Raw genomic sequence first — 18,258 nt, forward strand, 5'->3', positions numbered from 1 at the left:
GTGAAACCCCTGCGTACCCGTTACATCATGACCTTCACATGCCCACTACGTATATCGGCCCTAATCTGTGCCTGAACAAAAAAAGGCAAAAACATTCACAAATGTTATTATTTTTTTCATCAAAAACATGTATAATCTTATTCATATAATAATATTACTAACATGTCAATAATTATTTGTAATTAAAGTCCATTATATTTTCTCCACTGTTTACAATCATTCAGGCAGTACATTTCCAGCCCAATCTGAGGTCCTTCCGCAGTGCATGGTGCAACATGTGTTGGATAATTCCAGAAGGAGCTTCGCAGTTCGTTAGCCGAGGCAATCAAAAGTCAAGCAGCCCTGCAGGACCTGAGCTCTAGCTTTACCCAGGACACACCATCTGGAAGTGTGAAGACACCCGGAGATTTGACATCTTTGAGCTTTTCTTCGCTGTACAACAAACGGGAGAGTTTGGTTTGACATTAAACTCTGCGGACGTTTTATTGAATTTTGTTAGCCTGTTAGCCGAGTTGTCAAAATGTTGAGTGTCGCCAGAAGCGTTTCAAGGACTCTCCCGACAAGAAGCTGTACACGAAATGTGTCCTCTTTGATTAAAAAGGTAACCTTCAAACATACTTGATGATTATTATGCATACGCTAATGATGAGCGTTCGTTATGAGACATGTCAATTTGCCGGCTAGCTTATCATGCTAACAGTTGTAGCATAAGGCCATTTTACTTAATCGTGACAATCAAAATGTCATTTGACATGCGCTATGAAGAATCGTACTGTGTTGTTTAACCAACATAATTTACACAAATATTAAAAGGTGTTGAATATTTTAACATGACAACTCACTTTATATTGTCCCTTTAAATGTATGAGTCCCATTGATGATACCAGGTACTATGTGCTATGCTAACAGCCTACATTTGGCATGTTACCTGTCAGATATCTGGAATAAGTATGGGCTGTATTGTGTTTATATCATAACCGTTTGAGGATCTTATGTATTTATATAAGCATGTCGTGATTTGTTGGTTCACTGGTTCAGAGACTGAACCGGATGACTGTCTCCATGACCTTCAGTAAGCTCGTCCCCCCTCCCAACATGCTGCAACAGTTCTCACATGCTGTTCTAAAGTGATATGAACACATTCATAACCTATTGTACACTCACAGTATTCGTTTTGCTGCTTCTTAATGGAAAATGGTGATAATCTTTTGTCATACACGTCACGAGATGGTAAACTTCTTCCTCTCTGACAACTCGTTATAAGACACTCGAAAATATTTAAAGATCTATAGCAATGTCTACATTCTTAGTCTGCTAAGTCGCTCTAATTAAGGTCTTTGTTATTATATAGGTTGGGACATTATGTGACAGTTCCAGCACACAATCTAACATTGATTATTTTATTATTTCAAGTTACATTATGCTGTTTCTAACAACATTTTGATAAAACTCTTTTGTGATGCGTTCATAGGCATGCTGGAGCGGCTTCCAACCAGATGCTCTCAGAGCTCTGTCCAGGAGAGACTATGCGTGAGTATCAGCTCATTGTGTCCTGTTAAAAAGGCAGTTGGAAAAGCAGAATTATTGGTAGTAAAACTGTCAAAACACAGTTGATTTGATCAGTGTGATGAGTTTGAGTTTCAGTCCGCATGTGTGACTTTGAGTAGCAGTTTCTTACATGATACTCAATATTAGAGGGCCCAAATTAAAGTTTAAATTATGATGTGAAGTAGAAATGCATCCTCTGAAGGTGACTTACACATTAGAGGCAGACTGATAATGGATTTTTTAAGGGTTGATACAGATTTTATTGTGGGCAGATTCACCAGTATGGCGTTAAATGTTTTAGCTGCATTAAAACATTTCTCTGAGGATCTTTCACAGATTGAAACTGAGACTGTATGAAAATGTACACAGCATACACCTTTCTTAAATAAATAACTTTATAAATAGAGTTATCACGAATACATTACTATATAGCCTATGTAACTGAACAGACAAATCTCTGCTCAGATTGAATGCTCTGCTGCATGTGCTGCAGACAGTGCTAAAAGGCCTGTAAACTATGGAGTCGTCGGGCCCTCTGCTGGACAAACTACTCGCTTTCATGTAGTGTTTGAATGCATTATGTTCTGTAAAAGAATGCAAAAAAAAAACGTACATCGATACAGATGTATATGTGATCGGTCCTTATTAACACGATAGTGGCAGACAGATATATTGGCAGGGCTTTTATTTGCAGTATCCTGCAAAGCTGATGTCAACATCACTGCTGTTGAATGTTGAATGTGTTGTAGGTCAGAGGCTGTCAAGGGCACAGTCATCGGCATTGACCTGGGAACCACCAACTCGTGTGTCGCAGTCATGGAGGGGAAACAGGCCAAGGTGAGGATGAACCGACACTTCTGTTATTAATATTTTAGTCTGTGGTCTCTTAAGATCTGGACAGTGAGATTAAAAAATGCTAAATGTTCACAGCTAAGGACCCAGTGTCCCCCCCCCCCCCCCCCCCCCACATCTTTCTGGCATCCAATTTTTAGGTCTGTGTCCTTTTTCCGTGACTTTCTGATCTGACATTCACACACAGCTCTTTGTATTCTTAACACAACTATTTCACTCACTTTGTATGTGAAAACTGAGTGCAGTGTCTTGCAGGAGAGACCGTCTGAAGGTTTGCACCATTAACCCCGTTTGTAAACGATATCTCTCTTCCCGATTCTGTAATCCGCTTCTCTCTAAATGGGATTGAACTATGCATGTGAGGACCTTGTTAACAGCGACCTCAGTGCGGTGCAGAATCCCTGGCCTTCAGATGTAGCTGTGTAACTGATTAGCGACCACACACACACACACACACACACACACACTATTTTCTGGCATTTGGTGCTTCCTGAAGTTGATATAAAGACAAGTCAATTCCTGATTTTTCCTTTAATCCATGATATGTAAAAGATTCATCAGCAGCCAGTAAACTTGTTGTTATTTTAAGACGGTTTCCTCCTCTGACATTTAATGTAAGCAAACGACATATTTAGTGATAAAGACACATGTCAATATGCTCAGTGGAGTTTGTAATAACTTATTACAATAACCACATGATCAGAAGAGCGACCCATTTTTCCCTAATAGATGCCTTGGTGTTTCGCTCTGTCTCGCATTAAAAAATGTGAAAGCTTTGTTTGGATGCAGAGATGTGAGATAACAGGGCCCTTTTACTGTTTAATGGCCAAAATCCACTGACACACCAGGCTGACTGTCCATCATCGGCCATTGTCGGCAGATTTAAGAATCACTGAGCGAGTTGAATTGGCAGGGATGGCCGTTGGGGATAGAAATCCTCTAACTGGCGGTTCAGCTGAGCGAATCATGTCGCAAGCAATCTCAGAACCCATCAGGTGTCATCTGACTGCGATATATCCTCTGGGAGTAATGGCCAACTTTTCGGGGTTTCCGGTGTCGCCAGCGGTTAGCGATAAAGGACTTCAGGCGGAGACCAAGTTCTGCATGCGCTGCATTGTTTACAGTCTGATTAGCAACTTGAGAAGCGAGAATGGAGGCTTTAAGATAGGACGTCTAAAAGCAGACGGTTAGCTGCTCTTGCATGTAGATGTCAGTGAATAGAGATGAATAAAAAAAGCTAAATCATCATCAGGTGATCGCTATTGGAGCTGGAATGGCATTAAGGTGGATTGTGTTCTGCCCCTTTTGGTCGTCACGTGGGCCTTTTTATTTTTTATGTATGCAACCAAAGCGAGCTGAAGAAGGATTGGTCAGTTCTACTGTAAATAGAGATCAGTGAACATGTAGAGGGTGAACAAGGCATGAAATCACTTTATGTAAGCAATGGTAACTGACCAATACAGACTACTGCCACCTGCTGGTGTGGGAAGTTATCTCCTCTCAGACAGGCGCAGAAAGTACCTGCAAGTTTGCCTTCAGCAGCAGCAGCGGTAGATGGAGGCGACCTGTGGCAACGCAACAATAAGCCTCCGTGCCTGCTAGTTCTCTGATGATGAATTGGACCGTCTTTGTCGGTCTGTCTGAGCTCTCACATACTCACTGCAGGTTATCACTGTAAACCTGAGCGTGGAAAGTCATCCTTCAGCCAATCGAACTCACCAGGAAGTCCATTTGCTCTGACTCAGATTGAGGAAAACACAAATTTTCACTCCAGTAGACGGGGTAATCTGTGTCTTTAGTTTGTCAAAGCATCATGCAGCATGTTCGGTGTGTCTTAATCCCAGCTCCCGTCCAATTTGCTCTGGAAAATCTGGTTGTGTGTCACAGGGATGTTTGTAGATGTTTGAAGAAGTTTTCTCTGGTGTTGGTAGTTTCCAGTTTAGTGTCTGGGAACAAATATCTGTTTGTAAAAAAGGTATTTTCTTAGCTTTGAAACGAGAGACTGCGGGGGAAGATGAAGGGCTTTAGTTTGAAAGACAACTTGGAGGAGACAAAGCTGTGAATGGTTAATCAGAGTTGATTAACTTTGTTGCCTCCAAAGATTAAGAAGCGACTGATGGATTTGTGTTTGTCTCAGGTTTTGGAGAACGCAGAGGGAGCCAGGACGACTCCTTCAGTCATCGCCTTCACAGCGGAGGGGGAGCGTCTGGTGGGCATGCCAGCTAAACGGCAGGCTGTCACCAACCCTCAGAACACGCTGTACGCCACGAAGAGGCTGATCGGACGTCGCTTTGATGACCCCGAAGTCCAGAAAGACCTGTGAGTGCATCTTTTTGTTCGTGTGCTCATCGTGAAAATAATTAAATACTTCAAATGTGGAAACAAACAACTGAAAATTAACAAACATTCAGTGATGTTCATTCAGTTTGTCTATAATGTCAAAGTTAAATTTGTCACTTCATTAACAGGAAGAACGTCCCCTTCAAGATCGTACGTGCGTCTAACGGCGATGCCTGGGTGGAGGCTCATGGGAAAATGTACTCCCCGAGCCAGGCCGGAGCCTTCGTCCTGATGAAGATGAAGGAGACTGCAGGTATGACATGTTGCTCTCCTGTGTTCGTCATTTACATCATCGTCTAAATTTGAGTACAAGTTTTGGAGATTATTTGGTATTTGTGTTGCAGAGAGCTACCTGGGAACCAACGTGAAGAACGCTGTGGTCACTGTGCCGGCTTACTTTAACGACTCTCAGAGACAGGTACACACACACACACACACACACACACACACACGATTACTTCATGTCTTTCTCAGGCTGCAGTTATTCGGTGTGTTTCCATTCAAGTCGAGGTGAAATAAAAACTGTCATTTTAATCCTTTTAGAACACATCCCCGGTAATATTGTGCATCTATTTGACAATATAGGCCAAAAAAATACAGAAAATCCATTTCTTCGTATTCTTAAATCGAAATCCGATAATTCTTTCTTCCGGTAAAACTAAATTTCATGCGTGCTTACGTAAGTTAGCACCAAACAATTTCAACCAATCAATCTGCAACATTTAGCCGCAGAGCACCAAGAACGCTCGGTCAGTTAGCTAGCTACTGCGCTGTGAAGAACGTCTGTCTACGCCCACTTCTCAACGATCAAATCAAATCCCTCTAATGTCCCGCCTGCACGTCCTGTTTCACTCGCAAATACGTCACGATACAAAAGCTAGATACTCTGGAAATGCTGTTTCAGCTCCACTTTAATAATATAATCAGTCTGATAATCCCTATAAAAACATGAGCACTAAACAGTTGGATGAGTATTACACAAAAATCAGCCCTCCACAACGAGCAGGACTCTAATACAATTAATTTAATTGAATAGGCCGAGAGCCAGGCCCAGCCCTCAGGATGTATTTTGCTTATTTTCTGTATTAACCTATACCTGTGGCCGTCACAAGATGGTAACGACCACTCCCAAGTCCCTAAATCTTATTTTACTTTCCCATAAGTTTAAGAATACTCTCTGCGAAATGTCACACCTGTAAGAGTGTTTATGCACCTACCTTCATATGTGCTAGGACATCATGTAGCCAAAAGCTATCATGTTATCATCTTGTGTTGGCCCAAGGCATAGGTTAACAGAAAAAAAGGTAGTAAAAAACATCCTGAGGGCTGGGCCTGGCTCCCAGCCTATAATGCTTGTGTCCAGCACTGTAATAAAAAGGGTTTCCTGATTTCCTTCACAGGATTCTCTTTATGAAGCAGATGTGGTAATGCTGCTTTTTATTGCCTAAATAAGGACCTAGTACTCGATGAGTCAAAAACGCTCTATGTAAAACGCTCTGATTGGAACAAACGGGGCCTTTTGGGGCATATTTTGGAGTCTAAATGATTAACGGATGCAAATAAATGTTCAGAATTGCTCCAGTAGATCGCTTCAGTTGGCACCAATAAATCAGGCTGTAATGGCTGCAAAGTTTATCCAGGAAAAGTGCTTGTTTTTATGCTGAGAACGCTGGCCTTACCCAATGCTTTATGCTGCTCCATTGTTTGTTTTTCTTGTCTTAAAATAACAAGAGGAATCTAGTTTTAGTCTTGTAAAGTGTGACCCTGAAAGACATCCAGACTTTGAGAGTCTTCTTAGTTTGACATTTCGGCATACGATGTAGCCATATGTTCAGTTATTTCCTTATCATTTCTAGTATAAAACATCTGATAGCCATTTAATATCACAATATTTCCAAATGTTTGTGTTTCTGTGACGTTCAGGCCACCAAAGATGCCGGTCAGATCTCTGGTCTGAACGTCCTGCGCGTGATCAACGAGCCGACAGCCGCCGCTCTGGCTTACGGCCTGGACAAGACCCAGGATAAGATGTGAGTAGAGCAGGATGGGCAGACGGCAGAATAAACACAGATAGTGAGAGAGTTATTTCACTGACTCGTGTCTGTTTCCAGCATTGCTGTGTATGATCTGGGTGGAGGTACGTTTGATATCTCAGTCCTGGAGATCCAGAAGGGAGTTTTTGAGGTGAAGTCCACCAACGGCGACACCTTCCTGGGAGGAGAGGACTTCGATCAGCACCTTCTCAGACACATCGTCAAGGAGTTCAAGAGAGATGTAAGTACTTTTAGTCTTTAGATGAGTCTCCCACTTATCTAATTTCAGGATTTCATGAGCATTTCTTCTTGTCTTTTCAGTCTGGTGTGGATTTAACCAAAGACAACATGGCTCTGCAGAGAGTCCGAGAGGCTGCTGAGAAGGCCAAGTGTGAGCTGTCGTCTTCACTGCAGGTACACACAACTACTTATCCGCACAGCTTTGTGCCTGCCTTTTCCTCAGTGATGTATTTCTAACAGTCCAGCTCTCAGTCAGCTGTCCGGACAGTGTGTGTGTCTGGCTCAGTGTTACAGTGCTGGTAGAGGACGTCCTGTGTCGTACTTCACTGCAGCAGGTTCTGTTTTAGAGTCTGCTGTTGCTGAGCTGCTGCAGGACTCGGCCCAGTGAGAGTGGCCTGTCCTGATACTGACAGCAAGGCAGGCCTAGTACAGAGCCATACAAACTACAAAGTATTAAAAAGCCTAATAATTTTCTTCTTTTGGAGGGTGTGGAGGCTGTGCAGATGTTCATGGATAAAGGGAGGGAAAGATAAGCACTTTTATTACTTTGTGTTAATAGTTCTGTACGTATACAGGCTTTGTTAGAAATGTTCACATCAGAATCCTTAGTGTAGTATTGATCTAATGATACAAAAAGGTCTGAAGTAGCTCCGATGAATTTTGTTGCAACCGTTATTCTAGGGTTGTGCAGTTTGCCTGAGCAGCGCGTGACGGCTGTCTCGGGAAACTGCTGCAGCTCGTACTGTCAGTTTACATTGGAAGTTGCCTTTGAAAAGCTGTGGTCGAGAAGCATTGACAGGAAGTATAAGCGAGCCCTGTTCATGTAGATAAAGCAGTGATTTTCTGATTGTTTCACAGTGGTTAAACAACAAATTAACACACCTACACCTCCATACAACCCGCAGGAAGGTGCAAGGTTTGGTTTTCATAGGCCGAAGTCGACTGCGTTCCGTCTGCTCTGCCCTCGTCACACCTGGAGCTCAGATACAGCAGCGGACGGTTCTCATTCACAGAACGACACATAAAGACGTTTGGTGACGTCCCTTTCACGTCTCATAAAGATGCTAAAGTTACCATAGTGTCTGTTGCAGAGAGACAGACAGGGAGCAGAGAGACAGACAGACAGACAGAGAGCAGGGCAGAGAGACAGACATGTTTTCATGTCGTCCCGACCTGCGGACTGTTGTCCAAGCTCCTGCCCAGTGATGGACGTCCAGAAACATCCCAAACAGCAGAATAATAATAGGAATAGATACACAGCTGAAGGGCAGATCCTCTGCAGACACAGACACCAGCTCACACTTCTGGACGATGAGTGATGATGCAGAGATTTTAATATGGAAAAATCCTGCTCATTAAGCCTATCATTATTGTTAACAGTTTGTCAGATGAGCTGGTGTCTGTTTAGATTTTTTTTCTGTAGCAGCTCTGTGTGAAAGTGGGAAATTAAGAATGAGAAAATGACCTCATTTGTTCCTAGGACTTCTATTTTTGTTGCCGTGGTAACGAAACAGATATTGAGTATCATTTATTTTAACTAGTATCGTATCGAAGTTTAAAATTCTGGTATGGTGACAACCCTGTAGGAAAGGGAAACAGGTTGTTTTTATGTTGATTAAAAAAGGCAGTGTGGCTGCTCTAACCTGTTAACATGCACATCAAAGTGAAGAGGGCGGGAGGGCGACAGGTACTGCTCAGGCAGGCAATTTGGACCAACAACGTTATGCTCCCGAGGCTCAGATTGCTATTCTGAGCCTGACATCATTACGGCAAGAATATTAGACCTTTTTCTTCAATTACAAACTCAGATTTTTCAGTAACAAAAAAACCCAACTCTTTTTACACATGAAAGTGTTGAATCTGAATGTGATCTCCCTTCCAGACTGACATCAACCTGCCCTACCTGACCATGGACGCCTCTGGTCCCAAACATCTCAACATGAAGCTGACCCGCTCTCAGTTTGAAGGCATCGTGGCGGACCTGATCCGCCGCACCGTGGCTCCCTGTCAGAAGGCCATGCAGGACGCCGAGGTGTCCAAGGGAGACATCGGAGAGGTGCTGCTGGTCGGAGGAATGTCCCGTATGCCAAAGGTACCGAGCCTAGCACGAGCGCACAGGTCATACAAAGAGTTTTAGTCGAGTTTATTTTTTATTATGACAAGGAGGACGTAACATTACATGCAGCAGAATAATGTCAAGAATGACACTAATCCAAGACGTGTTTTATGATGGTCCAACAAACCTTCACACACCTTTGTGGTTATAGAAATGTCTGGCTTCGATTATCAGTCACAACACATTCATTTTAATCCAATTAGAGGATTCAGTGTAGAGAATGACATCCTCCATGCAGTGTTGTGAAAAGTGAGACATCTGCTGGCCAAAAACTGCATTACAAGTGTTAATGGCAATATTTATGGAAGGTTTAAACCAGTGGTTCTCAACCGGTCTCGCCTCAGGACCCACCACCGCCTCCTTAATGACATGCTGACCCTCTACAATTAATTAAATTAGCAGTCTTTCCCCCAGAAAAAAACAAAAGTGCAACATAAATACAACTACTGTGGGGCTCATTGAGTTTCAAGAATGTAACTGTAGCTGGGATTGCCCAATCAGTGGATACATGGGGTCTCTCTCATTACATAAATGTGTGCATCCTCGCGTCTTCTCTCCTCGGCTCCCCTCCGTCATGATGGAGGATCTTCCAATTACAGCTACATAACTAGATGCAGGATAATATAATTACAAAGTGTTGCAGCACTAGGCCTTTATTATTTACTTAACAATGAAATCACTGAACTCGCAGCTCTGCTGGATTTTTATGCAGACAATAAAATGCAACTAAATAAAGAATCGGTAATCACAATAACACTGATCTGTACATAAAGACACTTTAAAAGGATTAAATGATTAGAATAATTAACATGGCTGAATAAAGTGGTATCAGTTTTCTGTCTGTCCGTCCATCTATAAAAGATACTTCAGGGTTTCAGATTGTAAAGAAGTGATTCTGTGAATATTGCTAAAGATCTGTTTGACAGCTCATACAGCTGAGCAGCACGTCACTAACGGTGACGCTATTGACCCATTTGGCAAATTTACCTCCTCTGTCCTCTTGGTGTGGAAGTGAGGAACGCAGGATGTGCAAACGTATTTAATGAGAAAGACCCATGGAGTGTAAATATACTACACTTCTACTGCACGCACCCATGTCCTTCAAAATAAAAGCCCAGCATAGAGGTTTTTTTTTTTTTTCAAGCACACATCCGCGACCCACTGAAAACAGCTCCACGACCCTCCACTTGAAAACCACTGGTTTAAACAACACTTTTGGACCTTGAGCAAGATGAAAGCAGGCTGTTAACCACAGTTGTGTTCAGCTCTGTGAGGAACTAATTAAAAGATTCCAGCCTTGCTCTCAAAGACACGAACACATTCATTTTTGAATGCAAGTATAAAAGAAACTTTTACCTTAAAATTAAACCAGCACAAGTTGTTAGCTTATTGTCAAGAGTGTTTATTTGCTGTTGCTTGTATGTTAATCTCATTTTGTGGGGTTATGTAAAGTTTAAACGTTTTTAAAATAGCTGTACAACAGATTATAATGTCTCTGCACAAAAAGCAAAACTCAGCAGACCTTCGTCAGTCGTGATGAATAGTAGCATTAGTAGAGAACTAACCCTGCGTGTTTGTCTCTGCAGGTTCAGCAAACGGTTCAGGATCTGTTCGGCCGCGCTCCCAGCAAGTCTGTGAACCCTGATGAGGCTGTTGCCATAGGAGCAGCCATCCAGGGCGGAGTTCTGGCCGGTGATGTCACTGATGTGCTGCTGCTGGATGTGACACCACTGTCGCTGGGTATCGAGACGCTGGGCGGAGTCTTCACCAAGCTCATCAACAGGAACACCACGATCCCCACCAAGAAGGGCCAGGTACTTAAAGCGACAGTGCGCTGATTCATGTAGTTACAGTAGACTCTGCTTTCATTAACGGGTGTTAAAAACCTCCTTCTGCTCTGCTCCAGGTGTTCTCCACAGCAGCTGACGGGCAGACTCAGGTAGAGATCAAGGTGTGTCAGGGGGAGAGAGAGATGGCAGCAGACAACAAGGTGCTGGGGCAGTTCACTCTGGTGGGAATCCCCCCCGCCCCCCGCGGCGTTCCTCAGATTGAGGTCACCTTTGACATCGACGCCAACGGCATCGTCCACGTTTCCGCCAAGGACAAGGGAACGGGCCGGGAACAGCAGAGTAAGCTTCATACTTATTATGATTTACACCACTTGTTTTGTAGTATTTACTCTTAATGTTAATTCTTAATGTTCGTGGATGTGGCTGTAACTAAAGACGATTATATGTACATACATATTGTGTGTTTCCTGCCTTCTTTTTACTCTTTAACGCTGGTTTAAATCAGGGCTGCAAACCAACGACAATTTTGATAGATGACTAGTCATCTTAATGACCTAATGGCTCTTATTTATCTGTCAGCTTTTACATTTAATTTGAGGTTCTTTTAAGCATGTGCTAACTAACAATACAGACCATAAATATGAGTTTTCTTTCAATAAACTTTGCCGCTGATTTGGCTACTACCAATCTCGGATCCCATCACTTATAGTCTGACAACGATATAGCCTCTGGGGGCAATGGTGAACAAGCCGGGCGTGTAGCCAGCGGTTACCTTTGCCAGAATTTCAACGTCATGATGTCTGTCCTCAAGAGGAGAAGAAAACTACTTTTAAAATGTTTGTTTGTTGAACAGAGGTCAGCTCAATCATTTCTGATGCATTCGGGGAAGTTGGGAAATCTAAACGCTGAACAGCATCAAGGGAATTTATCTCCCGTTGAATTACAGATCTAGAACAAATTGTTAGCCTGCAGATGTCTGTCTATAGAGATTAATAAGAAGCTAAATCATTGTTAGATAGCTGCTGATGGGAGCCGGGATGTCATAACAACGGATTGCGTTCCGCCTGCTTTTGCTCTTCTCACGTACTGTTTTTCCTGCATACGCCGCAGCCTGCTGATACGTGATTAGTCAAAATGACTAGTACAAAATGAAACCAGAACACTTGCATCCCTAAAATCGTCACATCACTGCCCACAGAATCTACATTTCTATGTAAACTCTCGAAATAGAAATTAGGCTACTGCTGGTACAAAAGATAAATAGAAGGAGGAAGAACAAGAGAAGAGAAGGAGAGAAATAGATGAAGTGTTTAAGGTGAGGGACTGAAACAGCGTGGCTGTGACTTTGGACAGTTGAGTTGATGTTTAACAGTTGATGTTTAAAAGAGATATGCATCAGGTTCTTTGTAAAGCACCACATTGTTATATTAATGTTAAAAGCCAGTACAACTCCCTCTATAGATAGCTAATGTTAGCAAGCTAAGAAGCTAATTATCTTATCTGGGCGGGTCTGCATCATCCACAAGCCCAACGTGCCTTCTCTTTAAATGCTCGCTCATCAGCGTTGAGGGTGAAATGCTCCCAGACTTAATACGTTTTAGGACGCGATGGTGTAGGCAAATTGGTTCGTTGAATTCGTTGGCAATTGATTTTTGTCAACAATGTCGAATAATCGTTCCACCCCTAGTTTAAATGAGCAGATATAAATGTCACACTGCTGTTTTTTTAGTGTCTAAATGTTCTCTCTGCTGTCTGCTCTCTCTTCAGTTGTTATCCAGTCATCAGGAGGTCTCAGTAAAGACGACATCGAGAACATGGTCAAGAATGCTGAGAAGTACGCAGAGGAGGACAGGAGGAGGAAGGTACAGACTGGACATCGATATTACAACATTTTTAACTACTTTTGTAGTGTTTTAAGTCCATCATTTAACTGGTGGAAGGATTTTAATAAGCTGGTTAGCTGAAGCTAGTAGCAGCTTGGCTTACAACTCACGATGCCCTACAGAAGAGTGTGGGAGAAACACTTAGCCTTATTCTATACATTTGCTGTCACTCACTGACCTGTCTGGTCTGTGCGTACTGTGTGTGTGTGCTGTTGTCTCCCTCTGACCCTCATTTTGTTGTGCACAGGACCGCGTTGAGGCCGTCAACATGGCTGAGGGCATCATCCACGACACAGAATCCAAGATGGAGGAATTCAAGGACCAGCTTCCTGCTGATGAGGTAAAAGTCTTGCTTCACAATATTCTGAAATATGCAAAAAAATGGGGGGGAAACGGCTAAGACGTCAAGCTATTTCTGCCTCGCACATCCACCCAAGTTTTCAAGTTTGGTGACGTAGTTTAGCCCAAACCACCTGTCAGCTTTGGTCTTCCAAAATGGAGGGCAGATTTAAAATAGAAATTTTGAACCCATGAAATGTTGTAGATTTAGTTAGAAATGTCACTATTACTGCTAACATTGATGTGTTTTATCATCATACAGTCATACCATTCTGTTTACAGCTCAAAAAAAACGTGTGCTGTACCTCCTTGTAGGGCTGCACCATACTGGACAAAACAAACATTGCGATGTCTTTTTTGTTCTGTGATATTTATTGCGTTTTTTAAAAATACAGGAAATTATACCAGATAAACGTAGCATGTTTTCATGTTCATATATTATATATATGTATATATGTGTATATACATGCCTGGTGACGGTAACTTTTGGAAACAGAACCTCACGTCTCCTGCTTCCTGTCGGCACACTCAACTTTACCCCGTGTGTGCTGCAGGTGTAGCCGCTAAAAGTAAACAGTCCGCTGCACGTCTGCTCCGTTAACGGTCCGTTCATATGGCCACAGCATTAACCAACACCGAGACGAGGTGCGGCTGATAACGGCAGGAATACTCTCACTTGAGCCACCTCGCCGAACAGAGCTGCTGCCGTCAGAGATGGTGTCGGCAGGCTGATCAGGGCACACGCTCTGTTACGTGGGGTGGCTTATAAGTGAAACTTTTCCCGTTAACAGTGGCACCTCGTTCCGCTGCTCGTTGATGCTGTGGCCACGTAAACAGACAGTTAATGGAGCGGACGTGCCGCAGAGTGATAACTTTAAGCGGCTAGAACCAAAGTACACACACCGCGTGAGGTGGTGTGTTCCGACAGGAAGCAGGAGACGCAAGGTTTTGGTGCTTGTTTACAGGCAGGTGACACACAGTCATGGTCAGGTCTCTGTGTGCGCTGGTGAAGAGCTGCACTAATGTGATATCAGACAGACCTGTGGATTATTATTAGTCCTTAAAAACGAGAAACTGGCGAGTTTTCGTTTTGCTCGGAGCAACAAAAAAGTATCTTGACAGAGGCTATTTCACTTAATTTGCTTCACTATCGCACATCACACTTGTGATAGGTAAACGATGTATTGTGCAGCCTCCTTGTTATCTTTATTTTTAGGTCACTCAAGTCTAAGCTGAACTTTAGCTGCTTTGAAGCACAAATGTGTTCTTTTGTTACGCTTAGTCAATAAGTGAATTGACATTTGCAGTCATACTACAGGTACATTGTACTACTGTACAGGTTGAATTAATTGTTAAGACAGTCTGTTATAACCTCTCGTCTCTCTGATTTGTCTGCTCAGTGCGCCAAGCTGAAGGAGGAGATCACAAAGGTCCGGGACCTTCTGACCAACAAGGACTCAGAAACGGGAGAGAACATCAAACAGGCGGCCACCACCCTGCAGCAGGCGTCACTCAAACTCTTCGAGATGGCCTACAAGAAGGTAGAGAAACTTTACATAATACGGCCGTCAAACTGGATCCTAGGTTGCTTGTATATGAAGATGTTAGCACCAGATAATTGTGGTGCACGAACAACGGTAGCTTACAGTTAACAAACACCATCTGTTACTCTTATTACCTTCATCTCAAGTTTAGAAAAACTCTAATATTCAAAATATTGGTTTGCTTTAAGTGACTGTAATTTTAGATTCAGTTTGGGCTGTTAGAGATTCTTATGTAAGGATTAAGATGAAGTGTGGCAGGAAATTGGCTTAAGGTGTTTTTAAAGGCTGTAATTTTCTCATTATGTGGTAGGAAGTTCACAGGAAATAATTGTGGTTACAGGCTTTTTTTATGGTGGAACACTTGATTATAGCAACATTCAGTCCCTCCAGGATTTCACAGCTTTTTCTGTGATTGTAGCGGCCAGAAATGCCTGATTTTGCAGCAGCTTTATTTAAAGAGTTGCAATGAAATCTGTGATGTTTTGAGGCCTTTTTTTCTGTGTCACGCATCACACATCCACTGTGAGCGACTGGGACAAATGCTCCAATAAAGCAGTCTATTGGCTGAGCCAGCTACATTGACACTGTTCGACCGGTTATTTCGGATGCTGAAATGTAATATATATCCTTTGATAAGAGACAAAGTGATTACTACCTCACTGTACAATGAGTCTTTTAAATCAGCGCTGACACAAACATCAGTAACAGAGCCTCCGGTTGCTGGAAAGTCAGGAACACAACCTCTTATTGGTCAGTCGACTCCACACAAGGCATTAGAACGTGGCTAAGTGGACGGCTAACAGTTTTCAGCATACAAGCATCAAACAAGGATAAATGATCACAAGAAGACATCGAGTGTTGGATTTATTACCATGGATTCACTGTATAGAGTCTCTTTAAAAACTGTAGGTCGAGGCTGGATTAGGAAACTCATGAAAGAGACGATCCCACCAATGAGCTGTCTGCCTCACAGCGAAAAAAAAAGTCTCAAACATGCAGCGTTCCAGAGATGCTTCCTGGAGGGACTGAATGTTGTGATATATTTTTTTTTACATTTTTATGCAAAGATTTTTTATTTTTACTAATGCAGGCAAATTAAGATTCCTTTGCTCAGATTGAGACTGTTGTACTCGGATCGTTGAAGTTCGAGGGGCTATGAAAAAACCAAAGCAGATTGAGCTGGTGTGATTGCATAGAAGTAAATCAGATTTCATTCATGTGTATGTCTGCATTTATACCTTTACAAGCTGAAATTATTACGGTTCAAAAAACTTGCATTTGCAATTTGGTTTGCGTCGTTGACAGCATCATGTTGTATTGTTTGTATGGTGTAGTCAGTTTTTGTCAATACATTGGCGACTATTAACAAATTACCGACGTGCGTGTCCCTCACCTCTCACATGTTCCTTCCTCCCTGTAGATGGCAGCAGAGCGAGAGGGCGGCAGCGGCAGCGGCAGCAGCGGCAGCAGCTCGGGCTCATCAGAGGGAGAGAAGAAGGAGGGCCAGCAGTAGACCTTTGCACTTTGGTGTCGCTGGTTTTCCATGATAACAGAGGACTGTTGGGCTGGGGGGTTGGACTGGGCGGGGAGGGGCGGCAGTCACGAGTGACGAACTGAATCTTGGTCATTCTCACCGTAATAAATTATTCTACTGTGTTTTGGCAGTAAAATACTCTAGATACATGTCAGTGTATGCTCCTCCATGTCCTATGATATCCTGTCTGTTTGTAATTTAATTGTCTCATAAACCATGTTATGTATGTTTATTTTTACACAGCTGATAATTTACATTCTGAGGTAGTAAACGTTCTTCTTTTGTCTAAGACATCATGTTTTGTTTGGCTCCGTCTTCTGAAGTTCAGCTTGTTCATGTTTGTACCAGAAGAGCTAAGTTCAGACGCTTTGCTACAGGGGACACCCTTCTGCTTCTACATAATATAATGTACAGCGCTCCACATCAATTATAGTCATCTTCTGTTAATAGTGCACTCAAAACTTACTGTACGAAAATATACTTTATGTCAGAAGGTTGTGCACTCTAAAGACTTTAAGCTGAGTCAAAACTGGTTACAAGATAGTTTCAGTCATTTGATCAGTTTTCATCTGTAAACATGCATCTGCAGCACTTGGGAAGCAGAGATGATCCTCTTCCTTCTGATGTCCTGACATTTTAAACCAACTCATTTGGACCAGAGGATATCAGGAGTTAGTCTTGTAAGGAGTGTTGGGGTGGAGAAAATGTATAAACATAAAGTCTGTGTGAGCGTGAGGAAGAGGTCAAGCTTTAGTTTGTTTGTCCAAGCACGGGCACTCTTGATCTGTGAGTTCTTAGTTCTTTGCATCTTCGCTTGTAGCGTCCATCTTAAACACAGCTAACTCCAGTTTAACTAGAAATGCGTGAGGAGAATCTGGATGTTTAAAAGTTGCACAATAGAGGACGAGGCCTTAGTTTCCTTCTTGTTTCTGAAGGACAGCAGGAGGAAGAGTAGGCCATTTCATCCCCAGCAGAAGGACCTGTTGTTGCTGCCATACGACGCTCTCTCAGTGTACTGTGATTGTTGCTGCCCCCGGCCTGACACTGATGCAGGCCGGAGGCAGCAGGCTGAATTGAAATCAGGGGGAAGGTGTTCTGTTTTTGTTTTTGTAAGGGGTGTGATTATATTATGGGAGTGAAGATTGAGGGTCATGAGAAGTGTTGCTGTCTTTTGTAATAAAAATCTGAAAAGTGACCATGTGTGGCTGGATAATGGTTTTAAGAATTTTCTTTATTTCATGCCAGTATAAAATATTAAAAAGGGTTCTGCTAGGAGAGAAATCCCATCAGCGTCAGCTGTACTTTATTTCCAGTGCTGATTAGCAAATAAGTTGTGTTACACTGATCTGCCAGTAGACTAAGGTAGAAATCACCATGTTGAGTTGCGTTAGCATTTTAGCAACTAGTGCAAAGTAGAGCCTCAGAGGTTTTTAAAGTTTTCAAGTTCTCTGTCACATACTGTCAGCTGTGCTTGATGAACATATCTGGAAAAACAGCACATACAACCTATAGGAGATCATTTGTGCAAATGAATAAAATATAACACATTTAATTATGGTGCAAATATTAAAGGGCTGCAGGGAAAGGTTGGAGGGAGTCATTGGCAGACATCAGAGGCTGTCAAGCCTTTACATAAAACCTACAAAAAGTAACAGGTGAAAAATGGAAAGAAAAGTCTAAATAAATATAGAAGAAGGAAAATGCAGATGTTTTGGAGTGACAACGCTTTTCAAGACACTCATGTAGTTTTTATCTTTCAATTTATTACCCATCTATACAATCAGGATAGCAATGCCGCTATACACCGATCAGCCATAACATTATGACCACTGACAGATACCATTGATTATCTCGTTGCTATGGCAGTGGGTGGAATATGTTAGGCAGCAAGTGAACATTTTGTGTTGGAAGCAAGAAAAATGGGCGAGTGTAAGGATGTGAACGACTTTGACAAGGCCAAATTGTGATGGCTACACGTCTGGGTCAGGGCATCTCCAAACCTGCAGCTCTTGTGGGGTGTTCCCGGTCTGCAGTGGTCA

At 42.6% G+C, this 18,258-nt stretch overlaps 1 protein-coding gene and 1 non-coding gene across 2 annotated transcripts; both read left to right on the forward strand.

The window, feature by feature from the left end:
* Nucleotides 1-306: 306 nt before the first annotated feature.
* Nucleotides 307-17,503, forward strand: hspa9 (heat shock protein 9). Its single transcript, XM_069669821.1, has 16 exons — nucleotides 307-601; nucleotides 1,472-1,530; nucleotides 2,298-2,385; nucleotides 4,538-4,719; nucleotides 4,869-4,993; nucleotides 5,085-5,158; nucleotides 6,664-6,770; nucleotides 6,852-7,014; nucleotides 7,095-7,187; nucleotides 8,896-9,105; nucleotides 10,716-10,943; nucleotides 11,036-11,258; nucleotides 12,687-12,781; nucleotides 13,050-13,142; nucleotides 14,542-14,682; nucleotides 16,106-17,503. The coding sequence occupies exons 1-16, from the start codon at nucleotides 521-523 to the stop codon at nucleotides 16,196-16,198; spliced, it is 2,055 nt and encodes a 684-aa protein (XP_069525922.1). The 5' UTR covers nucleotides 307-520; the 3' UTR covers nucleotides 16,199-17,503.
* LOC138598787 (small nucleolar RNA SNORA74) lies at nucleotides 7,254-7,456 on the forward strand. The gene has a single exon (XR_011308659.1). It is a non-coding gene; the product is annotated as a small nucleolar RNA SNORA74 (small nucleolar RNA).
* Nucleotides 17,504-18,258: the final 755 nt, after the last annotated feature.

Source organism: Semicossyphus pulcher, unplaced genomic scaffold (assembly GCF_022749685.1).
Source record: "Semicossyphus pulcher isolate SPU_LCO1_2020_fin unplaced genomic scaffold, fSemPul1.0.p SCAF_2, whole genome shotgun sequence".
Classification (NCBI taxonomy): Eukaryota; Metazoa; Chordata; class Actinopteri; order Labriformes; family Labridae; genus Semicossyphus; species Semicossyphus pulcher.

Bases quoted from the DNA above. Each gene is read 5' to 3' on its own strand.
- hspa9 (XM_069669821.1), top strand. From the start codon at position 521: ATGTTGAGTGTCGCCAGAAGCGTTTCAAGGACTCTCCCGACAAGAAGC. The intron at 2,386-4,537 runs GTGAGGATGAAC...TGTTTGTCTCAG, and splicing joins TGGAGGGGAAACAGGCCAAG to GTTTTGGAGAACGCAGAGGG. The intron at 6,771-6,851 runs GTGAGTAGAGCA...GTCTGTTTCCAG, and splicing joins GACAAGACCCAGGATAAGAT to CATTGCTGTGTATGATCTGG.